A 23,121-nucleotide genomic window follows, 5' to 3' on the forward strand; every position below is an offset into this window, starting at 1 on the left:
CTTCCGGACTGAGGAATGCCAAATCAGTACAGCTTTATGGCTGGCACTACAACACAAATACACATGCAATACTTTAGTGACTCATTGACTAAGTACCTCAAAGAGTGTTGCTACACTGGTAAATTAAGTAAACGGGTAACAAGAAGTAATTGGCACCAAAAGGTAAAATACCTTAGTGGCTTGGAATCCTCATTAAGTTAAACATTTAACACTTAAATGAGAAAAACAGATCACACAATGAAAAGTATGGCTTAAAGGTGAAAAGTATCATTTAAAAGTTAAAATACTTCCTCTTTCCCATCTTACAATGGAAAGACAACTATAAGTGAGTCAATCATAGGCTGATTCTCCCGGAAGGTATAAAGCCTGTGGCGGCATTAAAACATCACAATTAACTGAGCATCTGAGCAACCAGGCCAACACAGCAACATAAGCTCAACAAATAGCATGAGTTTGGAGCAGGATTATCTTTTCATCTAAACAATTTCAGATAGAAGGAAATGTATGAAAATTTGTTTCGCGTTTGATGCCGCTAGTGGTGCAAAAATAACACACTTGACCTTCAAATATCTTTTACATGGGACATCTGTCATTGTATCCATATCCCCATGTTAAGATGGTTGCATTTTGTGCTGCTTAACTTGAAAATATAAAACTAGTAGGCCTATGCATGCCCTCTCTGGCATGCAGCCTGGTCATTGAAAACAAACTTCCAAAAATCTGGATGACAGAGATTACTTCTGAAATGGTAACCTTTATCTCACCAACTTTACTCTTCATAAAATCAGACAACTAATTAGAGCATTCAGATAACTCATATCTGCAAGGATTTATCTAATGTGGCTACGAGGTGACGAACGTGCTATTTTTAGACATTGTGGGTTGTTTTTACAACATTGGCATTTTAGAAAGCAAGACCTTTAGTGAGATTAACATTTGGGAGGCAGATGTGTGGCAGGAGTTTAGCTTCAGCTCCAGTTTGTGCTTCTATTGGCTAATAGTAAGAAGCATTGATAATTGTGGCATGCTTTGATAATCTCTTCCAAAGGAAGAACTATAGGTGGAACTTGGTTTTGCAGGATTAAATGAGCTAAAAATATGGCAATCCCAAAGACAAAGTCCAGTAATGGGACTAAATGAAGGGAAACCACTAAATTTAGGAGTATATTTGAGGCTAGGGCTGTACAGATACAATTGGAGGTCTCTATGAGGTGCTATATTGAACATAAATTATGTAAACCATAAAAGAGAGATTGAAGCTGATCCTGAAAACGCATTGGGTTTCAAATGCAATCCAATTACGATATTCACATATTCTAATAAATGTATCAATGTAGTTGGAGGTTCTAGTTGACCCAGCCTAAAATCAATTATGGACAAACGTTAAAGTCTCCTAATAAAGCAGTTTCCTTTATCTAGATAGAAACCATAAATGTCCTACCTTTCCCATAAAAGTGCTCATGGTAGTATTTGGCACCAAGGTCAACATGCTCGATGCAGTGCTGCTGCAGTCGCTCTAACCTGGTGGCCCGAACTTCTGGCAGTACCTCCAGTTTGGACACACTGGCATTACTGCAGCGAAGGTGAAGCTGAGCCTCCACCACAGCAGCCTCTCCTCGCTCCGCCCACGAGCTCAAGAAGCTGACGTTACGTTCCCCATAGCTTCCGGTCTCATTGAGAAATTGCGGGCAGCTCAGCAACAACTGTTGCTGAGAGTTGGGGTTAACGCTAGCTGGACCACCCTGCTCTGAATGTTCCAGTCCAAGGGTTGATCCTTCTGATAGGTCTCTGACACTGAGGTCATCAGTGCTAGAAAAGTTGGGCTCCACTCCACCCAGAGCAATAGCTCTGGAAACTGCCAAAGAAAGAGCAGCTGAAGAGGCAGCCGAAGCTCCGGTGGCCGTATTTCGCCGTTGGGCGGCGTAGCTACGCCGAGCTGCTGCCTCGTGCAAGTCAAACAGAACGCTCTGAGAGTCATAGTGGGCAAAACTTCGCACACATAGCCAGGGTTTGGAAGACAATGTCTCGGGGGGCCGTGTGTCATCCGCATCACCACGTGGATTCTCGGTTTCACCCCGACTGGAGCTACGGAGTTTGCGGAATAAAGAGGAGGTGCCAAGGGATGACTCTGTTCCCCCACTCTTTTTGCGTACACGATTCTCCGGGCGGTCATCGGGCTGTGGCGTCGACAAGAAGGCATGTGAAGAAGTTCCCTCTAAAGAAGCACCAAGCAGCTCTCCAAGCTTGGCAGGGGCTGTGCTACGCTGGTCTGGTCGCTCCTGTTGAAACTGATTGAGCATATCAAAGAAGCTTTGCTCAGACACAGCCTGTACGTTGATGGAAGAGGTACTGCCATATTCCCGGAACAAGCGACTTTCGACCTCCGATTCATCTTGTTCACTCAATGTAATCTCGCTGTTGGAGCGCTGTCGGAGGGGAGCAAATACAGAAGTCCGAAACCTTGGTGGTGTGCCTGGAGGCCTCAGACCTGATTCAAGGAAGTCACCATCCCTGGTAACTCGCTGTGGCAACCTGGTCACACCTCCATGTGTAAGCCCATCCTCACTGTTGACGTCATCCGGATGATTGCCTTGGCCATTCTCAAGCAGCGATTCTCTTGACAGTGCCCTGCGTGGAGGCCACTCAGCAATCCGAGCTCGAACCCCCATTTTGGGCACTGAGACACGGGGTGGTGCTGGATCGCCCATGGAAGAGTGGCCATTATGGAGGGGTAGACGGAGATGGGGTGGAGGAAGAGGTTGAGAGAGAGGGGTGGCACACACCCCTGTATCTCTGTACATGTTCATGGAGCCCACTGTAGTCTCAGGGCCAAAGATGAGGGCAGGGGTTGTGGGGAAGAAAGCATCCTGGATCGAGACTTCTGGTATTCTGTGAGAAGGAGGTGAGATGGACAAGCTCCACACTGCTGTTGCTTCCTCCTCTCACACTCATTTCTTTAGTAGGAAAGGACTAACCTTCCCTAATCTATTTGGAACAATCATAAAGCTCAAAGGCCACTCAAATCACAGACCTGCAAAAAAGCAAGAAACAAAGAACAATTAGTATGGTATTCATTTAATCTGGATACTTATATACAACATATGAAAACATTCTGTTTTTTTGGTTTGTGATCTTTTTTCCTTTCCCTACATACCACTTTCTCAAAGCACTTTGGAGCCCCTACTTCTCCCAAGCCCTTTTTCTAATATTGTGATGTTATTTTGCTCAAGGGGATAGCAGTTTTGAGAGAAAAATGCAGAGAAAAGCTGACTGAAACTAAAATAAGAAAAAGGGAGTAAGATGAAAAAGAGACAAGAAGAGAAATAGGTTGGTATGAGAAAGAGGAAGTGAGGTGATCGGATTTCAGATGTGGATTTCTCATACTCTCTTGGGGCTAATCTCTATTCCTCTTCCTGGCAGATATTCTGTATTAAATCCACTAATACCACTTTATTTTATTTTTTTAAATATACAGTCAAGAAAATAATTTACCAAAATCTCTGAGCAAGCAACTACAACACCTAGTTCTACTTAGCAGCTGACCAATATTGTTACCTAATGTGATGTAACAACAGATGTAGATATTACTTGCAAATGAAGTGTGAACGAGTAGATACACCAACTGACAAAAGTAATAGAACAAATGACCTTCAACCTGAGGGGCACCTTGATCACTCAGTGTATTGATTTTGGACATAAAGGAGCGAACCAAAAGTCTGAAAATGTGAATGTCAGATGTAGTTTACTAGACAAGTAAGTGTTTATCAACAGTTATGGCAAAGGCCCAATGCCTACTACTACTACTATATGACCACGCCCCCTGATACTCCGACAGGTGCTGACAGATTTACCAGCCATGAAAACCATCACCCTGGTCACATGACAGCTATGACAGATGGAGACGTTGGGTCAGCAGGGTGAAGCGTCCAATTACCTGAGAGATAGCTGAAAGTAAGATTAGGATTCTGCCCACATTCAGCTGCATACAAAAGGGGTTACATAACAAGGACTCTGTGCTGGATTACTGATGGGAACTGCTGAGTAGATAATAAGGTGGACTGTTTTACAGACTTAACCAAGAATGCATAAGCATTGGATTGTGATACACTCTAGATTTTGAATGAGACGCTCAAACTTTGTGACAGAGAAAAAGGCCCCTCGAGTCTCAGAGTATCTTCACATGCTTCATCCCTCACTGTGAACAAATGACAAAATGAAACTGACAGAAAGTCAAAGAACAAGACAAACACAAAAAGACAGGATACTAGGGAGAGGCAGAAGTAGAGCAAACAGAGGAGCGGGAAGAGAGGAAATCTGACAGGGTTTGTGGTGAAGGAATCCAGGGAAGAGAGCAAGAGGGAATCTGAATCCCAGTGACTCGCTTTAATATGAAAGTCAGCTTGAATCAGGCTTCACTGCAGCTCAGTGACTATGAAAAGCCACTCAGCATCGCCTGTTCCTCCGTGTAACTTCACGTTATCTCCCTTTTCATTGTCTCTCACCATCTCTATCTATTCCATTGCACTCCATCCATCCAAATATTAGATTAAACATCCACAGCTTGTCTCTCTGTTTGTGATAAGTAGGCTACAGAGACATCTGTCCATTTTTCATTTCAACGGCATTGTTATTGTTTAATGATCTGAGTACTGGCCAAAGAACAGCACACTATACCCCTTTCCCTCCAAGATTAACGCAATCTACAAGACACTTCTCACATATCATGTCTCTGAGGTGAGATTTAGGCACAATCCCCCCTCAAAATATATCCCTTCAGGCAAAGGTTCTTCATTTTAATAATTCATTTCAAGGTTAGTCTCAGCTTAAGACATACATTTTTAAAGCTCTCATTGTCTAATAAAAAATCTATAATGTTTCCAGCAGTTCCTTTTCAGACCACAATTTACATCTGTACACTAGTTATGAAATAATTACTGATGTGTAGTGTACATCAAATGTATCCTCTGGATATTAGATTACAATGATACATGGCTAATTCATGAAACAAAAACAACTTCAATACAATCCAGTCAGAACTTAAAACAGTCATGTAGTTATTCACAGTGTTTGCTCTCAGCTATGCCACTGGCAATAGTCACTGATTTTAAATGCATTGTGTGGGGCACTGCACTGAAGGTGGCTTTTTGTTTCAGTGAACGTTAAAGAACTTCAAGATGAGTTTGTGTAAAAGTTTCACCCCCAACATTTGGCAGATGCCACATCCCAACACTCACAGGGCAAGTTCACAACAGCAGCAGCAGAAATAAGGGGGAAATAATGTGTTACTTTCAAACTCAATGTTTCGGTTTCCCTCAGCCTGTAAATTCCTTGTTTTTATTCTGTCTGAGTGAACTGGGAAAAGCAAGTATGAACTGTGTGAATATGCATACGTTTAAACTAACACACTACTGGGAAGCAAGCCGAGACCAAGTGCCAGATCTGAAAGACTGCAAACTGTTTTTAATTGTTCACATAGTAATTAGCTCAGATTGTGCTAGCTCAAACTGAGACCACACACACACACACACACACAGAGAGGCATGTAACCAGTAGTGATTTTAATTCAACTAACTTGGGTCTCATGATCCCTCCATCAGACTTCGAAAGACAGAGTTTGGTGTCGGTTTGTGAGCCCTGGAGCTTTAAATCACACTAATTTCCTCTCGCTCATACAAGTGCAGCCTACAGCAAGTGACTCAGCTTATACCTGCCACAGACTGCCAGTGCCCGGACAAGATCTGTCAATCACAACACAGCTTGTTTCCTCTGACGATTTCCTGTCACTGTTTTTGGGGCGTCAGACTTGAACCCCCTGGTGATAGCAGCTGGCCAGTGTGTGTTTAAAATGGAAAGATGTGCAGTGGAGGGTAGGGGCTGGGCGTTTGATCTGCCCTATAGGGTTTACTTGACTGGGTGTGAAGGACAGAGGAAAGCATATGATGCTGGAAATAAAAGGTGAGGGTCATGGTGAAGAGAGGAAGGTCGTTACAGTTTCATGAGACTGTGTTTTGGACTCGCATTCGCTTTATGTGTGCAGGCAGGGGCCAGTCATAATCCTTTAATTCACTAAGATAAGTGATAAAGGTCAAAGGTGCATAAAATCCATTGTGTAAGTGAAAGCTAATCAATAAAGCAGAGAAAACGGATGCAAATATGAATTATAGATTAGAGGAAGCGGGTGCATGTGCCACAGTGGGAGTTAGCAGAACACACGGACACACATTCTTCAAGTTCACAAAATCGACTAGTCTTGGTTATATGAATGACTAGTCTGTCTTGTATGAAAAATGATTAGTGATGTCAGCCAAAAAAGGTAAGTTGTTTAGTTGTTATATTTTTATTAAAGGCTACTATAAACATTTTATTTCGATTAATACTGATTAATCTTACACAATAAGACCAGAAACATACATTAAAAAAGTAAACGGATTAGTGGTTGACCGAATTTTTGATGACCTAAGTTGATAATAATTTAGAAAGCATGGTAGCCGATGGCCACATAAAGCTGATATATACGATATGACACACAATTTCATTTAAAGATGACACATAACACATTGCAAGTAAATTTATTTATATTTTGCATTTATATTTTTGCATATTTACTAAAGCAGGAAATAAACTGATGAAAAAATTAACCTGTAAAAATAAACACATTTATAATTTAGATAGCAAGTTCTTGGTTCCATCATTCCGTTATAGTATTTTGCACAAATGAAGGAATTTACAAACATGACTAAAATGAAAGGAACAATATAAGCACTCAATAATCTTGTATGTTTGTGTGCACTAGAAGTTTACACAACACCATTTTCAACTAAAAATGGAAAAATATGTATGCTTTTTGGCATTTACACGACAATGGCGTTTTGGGAGCTTGAAAACGGGTTTCAGAGTGAACATTATGGAAAACGTTGTCTCCACGTAAACTACAATAACGTGAATTTGTGCAAATGGTGACATCATGCGCTTGTGTGTCACGTGTTCAGTCTACAGGCGCAAAGTGTTTCTTTACAAAGTGAAATTGCCAGTTACTGGCCTGGCAGCATAATCAGCGATTTTACTGTTAAACAAAGACAGTAGTAAACTAGATAGTAAACTGTTCATAGCACTGTCAAAGCTAAATTCCTGGTGCTGTCAATATAAAAGATGTGCTTCTGACAGTTATCGCCAAACAGACAAACATATTAACCAATGCAAATTTAAAAAAGGGCAAATATCAGCTTATAGATCAGCCTTGATGTTATTCAAAGACTTCTTTAAAGTATCACAGTCATCCCAAAACACTGACATCCACTGAATAAAAACAGGAATTTTGCTCAATTTTAATGAAAATGAATAGCTAAAGGTTGTGAATTTGTTGCAAAGTCAGCTTTGATGACTATAGCATTGGGTAATTCAAGAGAAATTAAATTAGAGATAACTTTTTAGAGAGGGTTGTACAATGCTGACAGTAGTTACTGTTAGCATTCTAAACCACAGCATGCCATAAGTCTTAAAAGTAAAAACCATATAAATAGTTGTGTTTCTAAATTATTCACTGAAAATCATCTGATTTAAAAACAAAAAAGAAATGAAAAAAAAAAACAAAAAAAAAACACATCACTAACTGACCAGTTGGTTGTTGGATGGCCTGACGCATCTGGGATTGTAGCCAGAAAATAATGATCTCAGGAGGCCAGCGGGCTACTAGGAAATGCCCATGTGTGCCATCTGGCTGGCATGTGATCAAACAGTGCACAGGTGTTTGGGTTTGTGAATGTGACGGTGAGAGCTATAGTACACATGTAGTGTCTAAGCACATGGCTAAAAACGAACAGGAATAGGCCTAGTATTTTCATAAAATAATATAGTGTAAAAAAATATCCATATTGTACCTGATAGCGCCAAAATTGAATACTGACCAATTTATTCAACCATCCAAGCAACACACACACACACACATGATCTTGTAAGCCATAAAAACACCTGATCATGTTTGCTAAAACAACATGGTAGAATTCATACTTGACTGGCCAGGAAACCAAAAGAATCTGGAAGGATCCAGAAGTGGAGCAGCAAAATGAGAGGAGGAGGAAGTGAATTCTGCCTAAGGGCAACACAACTCGAAACACCAGTTTGTCCTTGGGGCTCCTAAACACAGCACTGCAAACACATACATAAACACGCTTTGTTCAGATCATTGATAGATGAGCCATTATCACACCACGCAAACACACAACACAGAAGAGGAAGAACAGGTCAGCCCACACACCTGACAAACAAATCAAGAATTGAAACAAACAAATGAGGCTGCAGGCCGAAAATCTCCCAGGTGGGGCGTCAGGGAGTGTCCTTCTGTCTGTTTATCTCGACAACAGGGCTCTTGTACCACCAACAAACATCTCTTACTGTGCAACTGAACGAAAAGCTTGTTACGGTATCCCACTAGCTGTCTTTCTGGACCTAGAGAGCTGCCTACCTAGACATTTTTACACAAAACACAGGCCTGTTCAAACTGTCAAGACAAACATTCAAATATAACGGTCATGTGTGTCTATGATGACTAAAAGTGTTATCAAGGTGTGCAGCTCACTAGGTTCTGAGTGTCGAACCGAACAGTGAATGACGCTCAAAAATGGCATCTAGGTGGTGAACTTAGTAGGTTTTGGGTCTGAAACCAAACATGTTGACTCTAAAGTCTGAATTGTTACAAAAGTGTTACATTTCAAACTGAACATTCCAAAATTGAAACAAATGTTGTAAATCAAACGTTGTTGAACATGTTGAATCAGATATGACAAACTGAACATTCCGACATGCCAATGTTCACAAATGCCGTCCAGGCAGTGATCTGTCAATCTGAATGTTACAACATGTCTATGGTGTACAAAAATGTTATCTATATAGATAGGCAATCAGCTGACTAGATATTGAGTGTTGAATCATACGCGATAAATCAAACTCTCTAAAACGTCTATGATGCTCAAACATGCCCGATTAGTGAACACACATTATGTCCGAAACCAAACATGTCAATCATTCCAACATCTCTGTGATTCTTCATGTCATCTAGGTAGGGGTCAAATCAGGTAGAGGTCAAATTCTGTCTTCCAGTAAGGTTACTAGGTTTTGAACCTGATTCAATTAAAATGTTGCAGCATGTCTATAAAAACGTTTTAGTTTCGCAGTCGGCTCACGTTTTGAGGGTTGTATCAAACACGTCAAATCAAATGTTTCAAAGTGTTTATGATACTAAACATGCCATCTAAATGCCAAACCAAACATAACAGAACATTTCAAAATCTAATTGAAAGTGTCAACTCATGCACTGAACAATTCAACACCAATGATGCAGAAAAATTCTGTAGTTACCTCGTTAAGAAAACATGAAATCAATCATGTCAAACTGAACGTTCCAACATGCCAATGATGCTCAAAAATGCTGTCTAAGCAGTAGCTTACTAGGTTCTGAACCTGAAACTGAACATGTCAATTTAAATATTTCAACAAGTTTATGATGTTCAAAACGACGACTATGATCAGATCAGATGTCAGATCCGTGCATTAGGTCTTGAAGTGACAGCAGCCTAATATCCCTGCTGTAGTCAATGTTAATCAGAGAAAAAGAGATAATCACTCACTGTTTTAGACTGAATTACTTCTGTATTAATCTATACATAATGAATACAGTGAGGACTATGCATTGTAATTTTACATTTCATTATTCAATTTCTGTACCTGAATACTACTGTTGAACCTATAACTATTACTGTACCTGAAAAACTTAAAGCACTGTTTCTTGTATGTATGTGTGCCATTACAATTTGTTCATTTGTCATTACTGACTGTTTAATTGTATTTTATTAATTTACGATTAGTTATGCTATTAGATTTTGTTTTAGTATGAAAACTGGAATCAGGAATTTGAAACTTCACTGGTATCTAAAATGTTGGTTCAACTTTATTTATTAAAACAAGTCACACAATAGAAATAAAATGTTTCAATATATCTATGAAGCTCAAACATGCCATCTAGGCAGTGAGCTCACTGGATTTTGAGAAACTAAATATAACTGAAGATGCACAATAACGGTATCTAAGTAATGATCTCACTAGATTAAGACACTGCCATCAAGATGAAGAAACTTACAGTATATAATGAATCACGGTGAACTCCCAGTTCTAGGTCATGTTTAAGCAAAATTCCAGTACTAAGGAAGCCATGAGCTATGGGTCAGTCAGTTCCTTTATGTGGGCGTCAGCAAGCCGTCAGAGGATGGAGTGATCTGTCAGAGAGACCAGAGAGAGACATTAGCATTACTACCTGCTGCTATAGAAACAGGAGCTCACCAGAACAACAGTACAAGCTATCATTACGTGTTTGTGTGTGTGTGTGTGCGCAAGTGTTTTTGAGAATCAGGAGAGAAACATGACAGTGAGAGAAAATGACATGGCACATGTCAAAATAATAAGCTTGATATAATGAATTACAACACACAAGGTGCGATACAACATCCATGAAATAACAGTAGATATGGCATGTGTGTGTGGCAGTGCCAGCCCGCAGGCATATACCCACTGTCTCCTCAAACAAAAGAGTCAAAGCAAAACTGATGGGTACAAGCTGACAGCTGCTGCTCTTGCCTTCGTACCGCTAATACGGTTCGCTCTTCTCTCTCTCACACACACACACACACACACACAAACACAGAAGGCTTTGGAATGTCTCCTCGTAGTATAGGACATCAAAGGCAGCCTAAGCCTGATTCATAGCTCATGAATTTTGGGTTTATCTATCTCACACAGGCGTAGACACGAGCTGTTTTAGAGGGAAAGATAAAAGTGTGTGTGTGTGTTCCTGACCTTCTATACGCACACACACACTCTCATACTGAAGGGACAAGAGGAGACACGCTCCGACACACAAACATTCCCTGCGGTGTCAAACATTATGGCCTGACAGACTCCCGCCCATCGATACCGATCAATTCAGCTCTATTTCCCCTCCCGACTGTTTGTGTGAAGGTGAAGTGTGTGAGCGTGTCTACGATAGTGGAGATCGGCTGGTAACGGTGTGCACCGATGCTGGATCGCGGACCTCGGGCGATACACACCTACGTTTAGTTCACACTGGGCGTCTGACACACGCCTGATTCCATCAGTGAGAATTTACAGCTCTGACTGCCACTACAGCAAATCACATTACAACCCAGCACTGCTTCACCATGACAACACATTACAGCATGCTCCACTTCATCCAATTAGGCCTGCCAAGACTCAAAATACAGCACACTAAGGCAGTGGGCAGAGAAAGGGTATTTTGAGGTTAGGCACACAGACAGCGTTCTGTGCACAGGCCTAAAGGAGCAACATGCATGCTTGTCTATGGCATGTAGGGATGTGCAAAAAATCACTTAGTTGGCGGCTTCCAGGAACGAATGGTCAACTAATTGGACTTAAGGAAGTCCTGAACAATTAGGCTGAGTTCAGGTTCATCAGACAGGTATAAACGCCTTTAGATAAGACTCATTCTGATATTAGAGTGTGATAGAATGGAACAAAATGCAATGTTACTAGAGAAAATGAAAAAGAAAAATATAGATATCTATACTTTTATAAATGGACAATGTTTACATAATCTCAAAATAGCAGATATTTGGCATCGAATGGATAATGCATGATTTCTGCATCATGCTGCATTTTCTTTTTTAAATTATAAATTTACACATTGATCAAAAGTGACAGTAAAGACATTTACAATGTTTCAAAAGATTTCTATTAAAAATAAATGGTGCTCTTTTAACAATTCATCAAAGAATCTTGAACAAAAAATAGCTTTTATCAACACTGATATTAAATGTTTCTTTGAACACCAAATCATCATATTAGAATGATTTCTGAAGGATCATGTGGCACTGAAGACTGGAGTAATGATGCTGAAAACTCAGCTTTGCATCAAAGGAAAAAACTAGATCTGAAAATATATTAACATAAAAAAACAGTTATTTCAAACTGTAATAACATTTCACAACCTCAAGCTTTTGAACAGTATAGTTTATCTATACAATCTCACAATATTTATTCTGTTTTCAAATATTGTAAACATTGTGTTAAAAATGTTTGCTGAATTTAACATTTTAACATATATCTGTATCATTCATTAGGTTAGCCTATAAATCATATCTTTATATCAGACCCTGCACCTTTAAATTATCAGTACTGGCTCCCACTAGTTATAAAATTCCCTGTTAAATAAAAACACCTCAAAAGAGATTTAAAATTCCCATTTTGCATGTATCATTAGTGGGACAGAGCCTTGGAAGACACTGCAGGCGCTGACGCAGCACGAAACATCAGAGTTTGAAATGGGAGCGGCACTGTGACATGCAGTCACGTTTGCAATGGAGAGCCACACATTAGAAGGATTATTCAATCTGAGCCGCATGAATATTGCAAAAAGTTGTTATTAGTGTGACTATTTCAGTCTCTCTGACTTCCGAAGTTTTCTGTCAAACGAGTGAGACTCTAAATACACGTACAGCACGGAGTTATTCTCAGTATCTGCCTCCGAGCAGAATCGGCATAATGTAATGTCTTTATATTTATGATGCTTTGACAGGACGAGAGTCTCCTCGGCTCAACTGTTCTACTTCAGGGCTGCTGCCCCAAATACGTTAAAAGCTCTTTGGGAAGCTCTTGCGGACAATTTCCCACTCTTACTTCAAATTCAGCATCTTGTAACCGTCCTGACAGCTGAGAATTACAACGGTTGGAAGGGTGACAGTGGAAACACAACATCCTGTTATTGAGACGCAACTGTGACAGAAGCGAGGGCAAACTAACAGCCTTCGCTGGCACAGAGTCTGAGGCAGAGGGATGTGTGAAATGGACAGATAGATATTTCTGTCCAAATAGCAGTGCGTTTACAGTACGATCTGCTGATGAATTAAAATGTGAAATGCACTGTGGGGAGTTTGTAGAGGGCCGAGGGAATGCCTTTCTCTCAATGTAGGATAATAAACCGGAGCAGAAGTTTTCATTTAGACGAAAACCAAAACCAAAAATGTTTGAGTAATTCAATTTGGGTAACTGGGAAACTGAAATCAGTGTGCTGTTCAGGGTGTTGTGTGATAAATTAAACCAGTCAAACAAATTTTACATATTGCTACTTAAAGGGTTAGTTCACCCAAAAATGAAAATTCTGTCAGTAATTACTCACCCTCATGTTGTTCCAACCCCGTAAGACCTTCGTTCATCTTCGGAACACAAATTAAGATATTTTTGATTAAATCTGAGAGCTGGATCACTCCTCCATAGGCTTCTAAGACATTATAACTTGCTGGCCCAGAAAATGTATTAAAGACATCGTTAATATAGTCCAAGTGACTACAGTGGCTCAATCTTAAGTTTATAAAGCGACAAGAATACTTTTTGTGCGCAAAAAACCCCCAAAATAACGACTTTATTCCACTTTTCATTTCCTTCTCTCTGGGCCTCGAGTTTTTTCACGTAGTATAACTGCACAGCGCTTCTGTGTTGCACGTCACACGCATCACACACATGACCAGCGTCGGCCACTAGTGAGCCTACAGTACGTGTGACGTGCAACACAGACGTGCTGCGCTAAAACACTACATGAAATAACTCGAGGCACAGAAATAACTTCTCGTCGCTTTATAAACTTAAGATGGAGCCACTGTAGTCACTTGGACTATATTAATGATGTCTTTAATACATTTTCTGGGCCAGCAAGTTATAATGTCTTAGAAGCCTATGGAGGAGTGATCCAGCTCTCAGATTTAATCAAAAATATCTTAATTTGTGTTCCGAAGATGAACGAAGGTCTTACGGGGTTGGAACAACATGAGGGAGAGTAATTACTGACAGAATTTTCATTTTTGGGTGAACTAACCCTTTAAGCATCCATTTTGGTCACAACATGCTGACCTGTTGTAGATTTCCTAATTGTGTGCACTAAATACTTGCTGACAATCGGAGAATCACTAATATAACATTAAAGGGACAGTTCACCCAAAAATGATTTTCTTTGTATCATTTACTCACCCTCAAGTTGTTCCAAATCTGTATGAGTTTCTTTCTTCTGCTGAACACAAAAGAAGATATTTTAAAGAATGTTGGTAACCAAATAGATGATGTGCCATCAACTGTTTGGTTACCCATATTCTTTTTTTTACAAGTCGGAAATAAGGATAAAAGTTGAGCAAGAATAGTTTTGGAATCGAATCGTGACTCCCAGAATCGGAATCACATTGGATCAGTAAATTAGGGAGTTTCAGCCCACCAAAATAAATAAATTAGCTGAAATTGTTTATTCATTCCGTTTCAGCCAAATATTTTCTGTTACTGAAATTTCAGCACATCACTAGACAAAATGTATAAAGAAAGTGTGTGTTGAAAGAGAAGAGGGGCTCTGAGTTTGACCTTGATGTGGAAAAGCTTCAGCCTCAGGCACAGTCTCAGTATGGCTGCGACTGCAACAACACACACATAACAGCCTTTACATGTCGCCGAGGCAAGATATCATTTTATATACAACTTGAGAATAAGCACATACAGAAAAACTTCACTTCAAACTCAGAGAGAACAAAGAGCTCTTCATGGTTTCCCGAGAATCAATCTCTCAGTGTTATCTCATCTCTAACACCCCAAGCCAGCCTCCGCTCTTCTAAGTCCAAATCTAAGTTTGCAGATCCATGATAAAGCCCACACCGCTGCTGGATTCATATCGTACACACACACAGAAATGCACAGTATTGTGTCTCCATCACGGCAGTCATGTGAGGCTTCATCTGATGTCGGGATGCACATTTATTCTCGCCGTCTGATATCGAAAGTAAAGTCGTAGCTATCGCCCTCGCATTCTCATGTTGGGGAAAACAGCTTTATGATTCACGTGTTGATGGTACTTTACCAAAAACAAAGCAGTCAAAAAACCCCTGAGAAACCTGAGATTACATAAGACGAAATCTTAGAGCACAGGACAGCCATTACAAACATCTCGACTGCTTTAAAGAGATCTCTCAATGACAATCAGTGGGAGAGCTGCCAAAGAGCAATTTCCATATTACGCCTGATGACTAATTACTCTCCTTCAGTTCCAAGAAGTGCTCGAAATTATGCAATAGGAGGAAACATCAAGTCTATGTGAAGAGATACTAATAATAATCCCTTGCAGTTTCGCTTTTCCTCCAGACTTCTGCTCAACAGGGGTCACAGTCCAAGCCGTTACAATGGCTTCTTCGTGACAATATAAGGGATGAAAGGTTTAATTCTTGGTAGCTTAAAAACTATGGTGACAGCACTATGCTGCCTGTTCCTAAAGCCTTCAAAACCATTTCTCCTCAAGCTCCCCAAAAGTCTTCCTCTGAGGCATTCTTGCATTCAACGTTTGACTTTATTCTAAATAGAGAATCTATGATTTTCTAAATAATATAAAACCTAACCAACAAAAGTGTGTTTTGCTATATTTTGTTAAAATATATATATATATATATATAATGTTTTTTCTGTCTCTTAGGCTCCCAAAGGCTGTATTTATTTGATCAAAATGCAGAAGAAACTGTATTATTGAGAAATATTATTACAATTTCAAGTAACTTTCCTCTTTTAAAATATATAATAAAATGTAATTGAATATAAAGATGAATTTTCAGCATCATTACTCCAGTCTTCAGTGTCACATGATCCTTCTGAAATCATTCTGATGATTTGCAGCTCAAGAAACATTTCTGATTATTATCAGTGTCGAAAACAGCCATGCTGCTTAATATTTTTGTGGAAACCGTGATACTTTTTCAGGATTCTCTTATAAATAGAAAGGTCAAATGAACAGCATTTATATGAAAAAGAAGTTTTGTCTTTACTGTCACTTTTGATCACCTGAATGTTGGTTTCTTGTCGGAAAATAATTTGAATGGTAGTATACGTGTTTATCAATGCATTTTTATATGTGACTTAGTGAGGCCACAATATTATAACAATATCAAATGAGATTAAGGGTTTTGATTCGCACACATTGACATTCTTTGAATAATCCAAGTATGATCTGCATCAACCCGCAGTGTTTTAAAAATCAATATATTACATGCTTTCAGAAACACAGTTCTTTTGTTTAAACAGATCCTCCAGGAACTGGGGATCTGGCAGGGTCTCTCGGACTCATGTTTGACCCAGAGAAGGAATGCAGGGATTCAGGCCATTTCCTCCAGCTGTCTGCCTCCAACTCTTCAGCCAGAGAACAACACTCATCTCCTCCTCAGTTCTATAAAGGCTTTCGCACTGGAGGAACCTTTCCATAGTTCCTAGAACTAATGTCGGAAGTACCTGCTTTTTGGCGTGTTCGCACCGCAGGAACTGGGAATGATTTTAGTTCTAGGAACGCCTTTTGGGGGAACTAAATTAGCTCCTACTTTGGGTCGTATGGTCGAACCCAGGACAATAGAAACGAACAGTGACGCAAGTGTACGCTGATTGGCCAAACGCACGTGATAAACACCAGCAACCACCTTTTTTTAAAGGGGTGGTTGAATCTGATTTCACTTTTCTAACTTTATTTAGTGTGTAATGTTGCTGTTTGAGCATAAACAACATCTGCAAAGTTACAACGCTCAAAGTTCAAAGCGAAGCGAGATATTTTCTTTTAAAGAAATTGCTTTTTAAGGACTACAACAAATGGCTGGTTGGGACTACACGACATTCCTCCCTAAAATTTACATAAACCCCACCCCCGGGAACGCGATTTATAGATTATCAAGACAGAATATGCCTAGCCTATGCAATGACTAGAAGATAACTATACATAAGCTACATAAATTCACCAACTAATTATTCAGAAATATTTTGAGTATTTTGAGCTAAAACTTCACATACATACTCTGGGGACATCAAAGACTTATTTTACATCTTGTGAAAAGGGCATTATACCACCCCTTTAAAAAAAAAACTGTGTACACACATTATAGCCTATATATTTACTATACGAACAAACTACGAAGATGGAAAACAGTGATAGATGGACCTTTCAACCTTTACATCCAATGTGACTTTGAGGGGACCAAGTGAGCTCAGCTAGCAACATTGGGCATCAACCACACGGCAAACACTAATACTAATTCGTATACTGTTAACTTTCTTTGTGTAACAGTACAGGACTGGTAAACAGACCGTAAACTAATGAAGATGGAGAATGGGAGAGCTGTGTGCTCAGGCTATGGCGTTCTCGGTGCCGTCAAAATGAGTCACAACAAGTGGTTGTGTGAATGCAACCAGGAATAATGGCCTTGAGGAACATTTAGTTCTCGGGAAACTACCCTGGTGGCTAGTTCCTATAACTAAGTTCCTATAACTACCCGGTGCAAAAGCCCCTTATAGCCCATGTCCTCAACTCATTTCCTTGCACACTTTCTCTAGTTCTTTTTATTCCCTTTATCTCCATTATATATACATTGTGATTTCTGGATTTTTTTTTTTAGATTATGTCTCTCACAGTGGACATGCACCTACGATGACAATTTCAGACCCCTCCATGATTTCCAAGTGGGAGAACTTTCAAAATAGCAGGGTGTTCAAATACTTATTTTCCTCACTGTATATATATATATATATATATTATTAGACAAAACTGTGTCCCCATTCTCTCCTTTGGCAAACTTCTGAGACAGTGCCAACAACCGCAGGGGTCCCGATAATGATGACAGTCTACAGGACTGAATTACATCCCCACAGCTGCTAGAGCTACATTCGTCTCCCGAGAGAGCGAATGTACACGTACACACACACACACACACACACACACACCACTCTACCTGGCACACATGACTACTGTGTAAAAAAAGGGTCATAGGAAGTTCTGGATATGTTCACTTGTTTACAATTATTGAGCTGTCAACACAATTCTTGAAACTATGCAGTAATTACTAAAGAATACCGGTTTTGAATGCTGTCCACCCCATGCACAAAACCCATAATAATTTATCTAAACTTCAAATAATAGCAAATTATAAATAATACAAAAACTATTTTCAAAAAAAAAAAAGTGAATTTTTTAAATATTTAACTAAATATTACATTTCACACGAGTCACATGAACAACCTGTCTGTAATGATAGTGTAATGATCACAGTAGAAAGATCTGTTGCAATAATTCTAGTGTTATTTACCTCATCAATTCAATTAAATTCATACTCCAGTCAGTCCAAGCTCAAAACTCCTCAGAGGAGCAGTGCAGGAAACACTAGTGTGATGTATGACTGAATCAGTGCTGACATTGAGGGACTTTAAATAGACGGGGAATTAAATTAGCATGCAAGCATCTCAGGTTCTTCGTGTATTTTCATAACCATGTCCAGGCATGCACCTAGTTTAACCCAATCTAATAAATGTTATGATATACTGCCGGATACATCGATACTTATCTGATCCCTGAGGGGAAAAGCTGTGACTAACATTTAGCTAGGCGAGACACAGCAGCGAGTCCATGGAGGCCCATTTGGGGGGACAACTCATGCCGTCCTGTGATTGAGTGTCATCACATAATGAATGTGTATGATGAGAGCTGTGCCGTGAGGGGCCGAAGACACAACCGGTAACTGTAGTACACTGCAGACAGCTTAACAAGAACTGACAGACCTAGTGATGAGGACGAACAGCATCCGGTGGGGACAGACGAGGCTTTGCAGGCCAGGCCTGAGTGAATCTTCATTGGCGAATGCTAAAGCTTCCCTTCTTCTAGTTTTTGCTTTAAAAAAAAAAAAAAAAAAAAAAAAAAATCTCCCCCAGGATAGACACTCACTTTGGATTAACATTGGGTCAATCATAGATTAAAGCGTCTTAATTAAAACTTCATCCCAGACAGCTACGAAAATAACAACTGCAACAACAACAACTGAACCACAACATTAGAAGTGTAAAACAAGATGGCATGGCCTTGCCCCCCGAAATATTGCAATATTTATTAGGGATGTCCCGATACCACTTTTTGCAGAACGAGTCCGATACCGATACTGTAATTTTTGGTACTCGCCGATACCGATACCGTAACCGATACCTGAATTTTCACTGCATTTGTAATTTTTAAATGTATTAGTAGATAAACCAAAAGATTATAAATCATATTAGTTGGCTTAATTTGTTCATCAAATATATATATTTCTTTCAGTTATTTTCATGCTTAATTAAGCCTGCTAAAATGCATTGTATGAGCTTCTGTACTGTACTTCTGTACTGTCATTGTTCATTCTATTGCTCTATCATATTTTATCTTTCATTTAATAGCACAGCACATATTTAGAGCTGCTTCAGCAGGGCTCAGTGCTGAGGACTGGGTCAGCGGTTCAAATGTTTGTCAAAACCAGTGAAATATCAATTATTTAATCCAATTTTGAGACTACAACAAAAACTAGCAGCCTAATTAATGTGAATTTAAAACAAGTAAGCAGTCAGTAACAAAATAAAAACAATCAATCGAATTACAAATAGGATAAATATATACAATACAACAAAGAAAGGCTACAAATGAAATAAACAGTGTTTTTAGAGTTTTTTCAGGTAGATCTAACAGGTACAGACATTTGAATAAAGTAATCAAATGTGAAAAAAGCATATTCATTACTGTATAAATTATATATAGATGGATATTTTTGTAAAGTTGAAAAGGGTAGCCTATTTAGTCAAGAGCAGTCAGTATTTCTTTGTCCTTTGTTTGATTAACATTAAAACACAGAAGCAGGTTTATCAAACTGCTGCCCCTTTAAGACCGAGCGCACCAGAGCTCATTTGAACATGCTACGTTCATTTGAGATATAACCGACTTTGTTTACTATAGGATACTCACCAAGACGGGCGTTATTACATAGTTGTGTGTGAATTCGTCCGTACAAGCGCAAGACGTGAAAGACAATTTAATTCAGCATTCGCGCGCTGAGACGCTGGTTTGTTAGGAGCGCGCTTCGGATGTTTGCGTTCATGAAACTTCTTAACCTGCACACGTCCTGTAATAATGTAGGGAACCACTCGTTATACTTCAGTCAGGTAACAGTTCATGTTTTACTTTACTTACATATACGATTTAGTTTTCATCCAAATAACATGTGCTGAGTCGATCAGCAAAGAGCATTCAACAGAAGTGCGCTTCTCGCTCTCTCTCTCTCTCTGTCTCTCTCTCGTCAGTTAACGTCAATAATAAGCTAAAGCTACATGCCTCGTTTAATTTCGTTGCCATTGACATCCGACTGAACAAACTTTACACTAATGTCTGTTTAAACTAAGGGATGTGCTCGACCAGCTCGTGCGTCTTTGACTCAGTTCACCTCGACAAAGCACTCGCGGCGGCCAGTTTCGTTTCGCAAAATGTACGTGGTATCGGTGCGTGGTATCGGCGAATTTTTATGAGTACGAGTACGAGTATATGAGGGCAGTATCGACCCGATACCCGATGCCAGTATCGGTATCGGGCCATCCCTAATATTTATCATAATAGTCTCATTTAGGGCAACTAACTTTGCGGAAGAACTGTTTATTCATATTATTAATAATAAAAACAATTAATGTATTATTAATTAATAATATAAACAACACTAATAAACAGCCACCATTCACACAGTGAACAATAATCATAAAACAGCCTTTTTTTCTCATTTAGGTCAAACATTACTTGGCAGAAGAATTGTTTATTTTTATTTTTTTTTGTATTAAAGCTACTCCTACTAATAGTACTAGAACTAAAGTAACAATAAAGATAAATTATTATAATTAATAATAATTATTTATAACCCTTAAGTCTTTTATAAACAATATTTAGGTTCTATTCCTTGGCAGAAGAATTGTTTATTCCTATTTCTATTGCTGTTGTTGTTACTCCAAGTTAGACACAATTATAGGCTGTTTTGTGAATGCCAAGTAGCACAGAAGTGAGAATGGTTTGCACTCACAAAGGTGTCCATATAATGAAAGTGTATATCTTCAAACACGGCTCATTCAATCAGATATTTTTTTTTCTTTACTTCGGGATGTTTGTTTCTGGAGCTTAAAGGGATACTTCACCGATTAGCATTAAGCTCTGTATCAGTTGAAACCCGCTAGTATTTTGGAATGACCGCGCTTCCCTCCCTCATGTCCCCCTGAGACGAGAGATTTCTGTATTGTGTGTCTGGAAAAAACCTCAGATGACGCAAAAATTGTCATTTAGCTCATCAGAGGCTTTTTTGTCCAGAGGCGAGAGACTACAGCCAGTAGGAGGAGCTCGTCCCGCATGTGTTCAACCCGCCCATAGGGGGATCTCACCATAAAACGCTGTCTTTTCAGTTTCCAGTCGACTAGTAGCCTAGTTGTATCATTTCTTCCGATACTGCCCTCTGTAACCGGTAGGCGTGGCTTGGGAGTGTCCTTGTAGGGCAGCGAAGCAAGTGCATTCTGGGAGTTGTTGTCTTTCATCCACATGAGCCAAAAATAAATCTCAGTCTAGAAGGCACCAACTTCTAAAATAATTTCACATTTCTACTACATAAATGACCCAATTTAAATACACATTCATCTTTCCAGCGGTGAAATATTTATTCCCTTTAATTGCACATCATATGGTTCTTGCTCTTTTAAACATACACAGATGTACAGTAACCCTCAGGGGACATGCTTTCAGATAAACTGAGATTAATAATAACTTAATCTAATAACCCAGTACAATCAGATGGAATGCAAGAGAGTTAATTGAACGATAACTCATTTATATGTGCGCAAAAGTTATTTTCCCATGAATCTACAGACGTATCAAAAAGAATCTGGACACCCACGTTTTCCAAAAACAACTTTTTAAAAGAGTTTATGCTGCATGTCTTTAAAATAAGCACCTCTTCTGATACACATATATCAGATAGATCAGACAAAGCTAGCATGTGGTCGAAACTCATCTAACAGAACTGAACCCTCTCTAACCCCAAACAACTAACCAACATGACCAAACACACAATAGCATGGGTCATGAGGCATTAGAAAGGGGGAGGAGGGTTACTGTATTCGAACAAAAGAGTCTCTGACACAGTTTCTCTTCTGTCTGCTCCTCTCCCTCTTTTTCAAACAAAGAACTTGCATGCGTGAATGTAGAAAATGCGAGAGAATGCAAACGCATCTGCATGTCTGAAAATGCCTGGCTTTGCATGTATTACTGCATGTGTGCAGATTTCTGAATGAGTCTGCAGAGCTCTTGTGCTTTCACTAGCAGATCAGCCTCCGAAGATGCCCTAGATCGCTTTTCCCTTCGTTGTAAAGATCTGAGTGGCTCTTTGTGGGAAAGGGCTTTTCAGAGCTGTCATGAGAACCAGATAAAGCAGAAGCCAGTGCTGAGGATGATGGAGCCAGTGATAGAGATAATGCAGCTACTCTAGTCCTAATGAAACGACGCCTTTCTCTGAGTTACACCCACTAACAATGAGATTAGAGAGAGAGAGAGAGAGAGAGAGAGAGAGAGAGAGAGAGAGAGAGAGAGGGCTTTGTGATCCATGTTAACTAGAAGAGGGAATTTTACTCCGTTCCCTGTTTGGGACCCAGGGGAGTCAGTGTCTTGTTTGTGATTGTTTCCTAGCATACATTCAGCTCTAACATTGTTTTTCCAACGTCTCCAACGTTCATAACCCAAAAGTTCAAAAGAAAGCAATTACATCAGTTTGCTAAAAAAAAAAAAAAAAAAAATGGCAAGAAATCTTATATGTTAGAATATGAGGTCCATAATATGCTTCAATAAATAAGGAATCAAGATAACCTTTTGAAGGAAAGGTTAAAACATTTATTATTTGAACTCTGAAGATACAGCTGGAGAAAGATAAAAACCTATTGAAGGAAGTCAGAATTAATGGGATAGTTCTCCAAAAAATTAAAATTCTGTCATCAATTACTAACTCATGTCCTTCCAAACCCGTAAGATTTTTGTTCATCTTCAGAACACAAATGAAGATCTTTTTGATGAAATCTGAGAGCTTTCTGTCTCTCCATAAACAGCAATGCAACGAGCTCAAACGTGCTGCGTAACACGAGAATGAACCTCATTGGTTCTCACACGTCAAACGAACATGATCGAGCTTCTGTTTACCACAACTGATGTGTGAGCTGATGAATGTTTATATGTGAATA

The 23,121-nt window shown here is 39.4% G+C and overlaps 1 protein-coding gene across 4 annotated transcripts in view; it reads right to left on the minus strand.

The window, feature by feature from the left end:
* Positions 1 to 23,121, minus strand: part of sipa1l3 (signal-induced proliferation-associated 1 like 3) — an 85,985-nt gene that overhangs the window by 31,468 nt on the left and 31,396 nt on the right. For 2 of the 4 annotated variants that reach the window (XM_084123784.1, XM_084123781.1), the window contains exons 2-3: positions 10,133 to 10,268; positions 1,442 to 3,031 (exon numbers count right to left, since the gene is read on the minus strand). In XM_084123784.1, the coding sequence (XP_083979910.1) occupies positions 1,442 to 2,807 (1,366 nt within the window). In that variant the 5' untranslated portion in view covers positions 2,808 to 3,031; positions 10,133 to 10,268. Of the gene's footprint in view, positions 1 to 1,441; positions 3,032 to 10,132; positions 10,269 to 14,046; positions 14,087 to 23,121 lie in introns of those variants that run through there. The other 2 variants (XM_084123782.1, XM_084123783.1) reach the window with 2 other exon arrangements.

This window comes from Abramis brama (assembly GCF_963993115.1).
Source record: "Abramis brama genome assembly, chromosome: 9".
Lineage (NCBI taxonomy): Eukaryota > Metazoa > Chordata > Actinopteri > Cypriniformes > Leuciscidae > Abramis > Abramis brama.